The sequence below is a fragment of the Limulus polyphemus genome, unplaced genomic scaffold (assembly GCF_000517525.1).
Source record: "Limulus polyphemus unplaced genomic scaffold, Limulus_polyphemus-2.1.2 Scaffold576, whole genome shotgun sequence".
In the NCBI taxonomy this organism is placed as follows: domain Eukaryota; kingdom Metazoa; phylum Arthropoda; class Merostomata; order Xiphosura; family Limulidae; genus Limulus; species Limulus polyphemus.
In genome coordinates, this window is record NW_013666186.1 from 98,413 (window position 1) to 102,482 (window position 4,070).

General features: G+C 27.8%; 1 protein-coding gene across 1 annotated transcript in view; it reads right to left on the reverse strand.

Moving 5' to 3' along the window:
• LOC106459210 (enhancer of mRNA-decapping protein 4-like) overlaps positions 1-4,070 on the reverse strand; it is a 161,540-nt gene that overhangs the window by 24,663 nt on the left and 132,807 nt on the right. Inside the window, exon 22 of the mRNA XM_022385655.1 lies at positions 1,328-1,443. Within this exon, the coding sequence (XP_022241363.1) occupies positions 1,328-1,443 (116 nt within the window). The remainder of the gene's footprint in view (positions 1-1,327; positions 1,444-4,070) is intronic.

Consider the following 4,070-nt stretch of genomic DNA (forward strand, 5'->3'; position numbering starts at 1 on the left):
GTACTTTATTTCTTGTTTTTCATACTTATTCTTTATTTATTATTATAAAAATAACCAAAATCTAAAATTATGGATATTTTAATGTTATTTAAGACTAGATTAGGTAAAATAAGTAATAATAATAATAATATACTTAAAATGGTTCATGAGGCACGCACGTGAGCAGCTCATGGGTAATGTAATTTAATCGATAGCGTAATGTGAGCTGCACATTCCCCGAGTGATTTACAACTTATAATGGCGCAAATAGTAGTTAGACATGGTTCAAAATGGCAATGAAACAATAAAATTTAATTATAAATAGATGTGTACTGTTACAAAGTTAGAGCTACTTAGGATAAACAAATGTAGTTTTATGTTACCATTTGAAGTCTTCTAGAAAGACAAAAAAGGGTAATTTAGGTATATTTTGATTTTTTAAATATATAATAAACACAGTAAAATCTACAATACATAGCTTGAAAAAAAAAGATCTATCTGATCCCAATGTTTTTTCTTACCAAACAGATTAACATTTAAAATACAATTACACAAGCTGACTACAAGATCACTCAAAATGTAAACTACAAATATATTTATTAATATGCATTCAAAATGTAATTCAAGTTAGACAAAGTTGGTGAGAGATATAGTCAAATAGATATAGACTGTGTGTTTGTAAGTTTGGCCATAAAGAGCATATAGTAGCACTATTTTTTAAGTGAAATTATCAGACTGTATTGTAACAACAGAGTAGAGAAGAATAATTTGTCTTGTCATTGTGTTCTAAAGTAATCAAACAAACCTGTGTGGATGATTGACAAAAAAAAAGAGACAATTACCTAAAGCTCTGGATACAACTGTGATAACCAATGGTGTAACATAAGTGAAATTATCATGGATTGTATTGCAATAACAGAGTAGAGAACAATAATTTGTCTATAATTGTGTTCTAGAGTAACTAAACCAATCTGTGTGGACTTTGAAGAAAATAGATGATTATATAAAGCTCTGAATACAACTGTGGTAATTAACTGTGTAACAAACATTTGTATATACATTTGACTTGTTTTTAATTTATTATTTTAAAACAAATGGACTGTGTGCTGTTTGTTTATTGTTGAAATTTATCACCAACAAATCACAGACACCTACTGTAAGGAATCCAGCCCACACATACATAAAAACCAGACAATGTAACACTATTTTTTGTTAGATTCTTTTCTACATTTTAATCATATAATATACCTGCTAAGTCTTTGTGTAATAAATATACTTTTTTCATCCCAAAAAATATTTTTTTATTTCATTTTCCAAATATCCATGTTATACTATCAGTTAGACTCACTTTATTCTTCATCATCTTTCCTATGTTATCCTTTACAACATTATCTGCTGCTGTTAGTTTCTGAGTGACTTCTTGTTGAATCTGATCCTTAACATTGTCAAAAAACTTTGTCAGATCTGTAAGAAAAAAAAATTATTAACATTACTTTGTAATGTTACTAAGCTAGAAAAAAATTTTAACATAATAGATGTACAATATCAATATTTAAAGTTATTTAAATTACTAATGCTATTCCAGATTCTGGGTAACATTCTAGCCCTGAATAAGACCTGTATTAAAGATATTCTTTAAGCTACAAAAGTAACATATATACATGCAAACAGCTACTCAAGATTTTGTGTGAACTTGATATGAAACCTTAAAACTTCACCACTAAAAACTACACATTATTTTCACCACTTTAGAACTTTTTGCATAATGTTAAAACTAAAAACAAACTATAACTAAGTACTAATCTTAGTTTTACTTCTTGCTGCAACTTGTGCCACAAATTATATCAATTTTCAATTGGCACTTTTATTGGTAGTTCATCTTAACTGATATACAAAATAAGCCATCATTTTGAACTTGATAAAAATATTAAAAAAATCAAGTGAATGGAATCAGGATCCTCAGCTATGGGAAATACATGATTTTATATATTCTTCTACTGCATACAAATTACACTGAAATCTCATATCTCAAAAAGTTGGATTACTTATCTCACACAATTTAACATGAATTGAAAAGTAATTCTTGTAATATTATTTTTTGCAGTACATATATATTAAATTATGCTTATGTGAACTATTTTTGTAATATTGTATAGTAAATTATCAAAGCTTGATGACGTTTAATGCAATCTCTTTATGACATCATTTCACATACTTTTCTTCTGGTGATGTAAACATATGAAGGGTATCTTTATATTTAAATAGCTTACATATTTTGTCAATTAATGATGCTTGGAAAATGGTAACAGGTTAAGGTAAACAGTGTTGGGGTTTTCTAGCTCATTGATTTTATTTGGGCAGAAACCATCCAAACATTTCAGGCTATAACCCAGCTCATAACCACGAAAGTATCCATGAGAATAATTGTACTATAATTTTTAATAACATGTTCAAATCTTTACAAAAGTTTGCAGATTACCAGTAAGCATTACAAGGTTTCATACACAAAATATCCTGTTTTTAAATTAAATATTCAGATTTAATCTTGAATTTTTTCCTTTCAGAATGTTGACTATCCAAAGTGCAAAGTAATTTTGATTTTAAGATTAAAAATACATTTCTTTATCTGAAATTTGTCAAGTTTCAATTGCGTAATCTCTACATTCTTCCAGACAATCATCAAACATTTTTTGGATAAAACTTTATATTTAATCTGTTATTTTATCAATATTAACTGTATATGGTGTTTGTCCATTTGACCAACTTCTTAACCATCAAAAAATGAGGAAATAAATTAAGTTACCTTTCTTCTGTTCTAGAATAACAGCAAATTGTAACAGGAAATCACAAATGTTTATTCTAAATAGTTTAAATCTTGTAACAGTACACATCTATTTATATTTATTAATCTTTGATTTATTGACCTTTGAATCATATCTGACTAAAAATACCCAGACACAAGTTCAAATCACGAGGTATAGATGCAGCTCACTTAACTCTATGGCGATAGGTCACGTGCCAAAAACCATATGATTCCGTTTGTTGACTTGCATTCAAAATTTTATTGAACAACTATTTTATGAAGGTATGTCAATAAGTTTGGTATCAAACTGTAGATTATAATTCAAATTTTAGTATTATACATTCATTAATTTCATAATTTAAAAGTAAATATTAAAAAACACAGCTAAACATCAATTTCTGTGTCACGTGGTATGTTGAACGCAGCACTGGTTCAAATTAGCTGTTTGTGATGTCAAAGTACAAAGTCTATAGTTTATTACTAATTAGGAACTCAAACTACCAATATTGACAAACTAAGTATAAAATAAGAACCTCTTATCTTTTCTATTTGCTAAGATATTGCTCATGTACTGAATCAAACACAGTGGCCTCCCGCCCATATCTTTCTATTTTTGGAAATGGTCCCGTATATAAACTTACTTCTATATACGACAAGAATAATCAATCACAAGCTCAGAATGTCCCCCTAGTGGTTTTCTCAGCCATTTTTACATGTTATCGTGTTAATCTCATTCTTTTCACACAAGATTTCAAATTATAAGGTAAGTCTTTAATGAGTTCAAAGTTTCATATTTTTTTAGACCCAAATACAGCTTAGTTACTACACTTGATAAATTATAGTGGTATTCTATGGTATCGATACAGTAGTTTGTTTTTTATCTTTTTGGTTATTTAAAATGTATATATAAAACCTAAACAAAATTTTCTTTTCACGTCCTCCATGTGGGAAATTTCATAAGGCTTAGCAACCTAAGAGTACAAAGGTCATAACTAGAAGAGATTATTGTTTGCTTTACTTCATTATTTACTGTTCTATGTTTTAAGAAAAATAAGTTTAAGAACTTATTTGTAAATATTGTTAATGCATATACATATATAATGTATAATAACTGAAATGTAACTGTATTTTATAAAATACTAGTCACTAAAACACAACCAAAACCGATCATTTTGTAAAGACTAAAGGTCAGTTTTATATTATTGGATACGGTATCACGAATGGCATGTTATTGTAACTTCTGTATTATTAGCCAGTCATGGCTGGAAGAATAATATAATAAAAATAA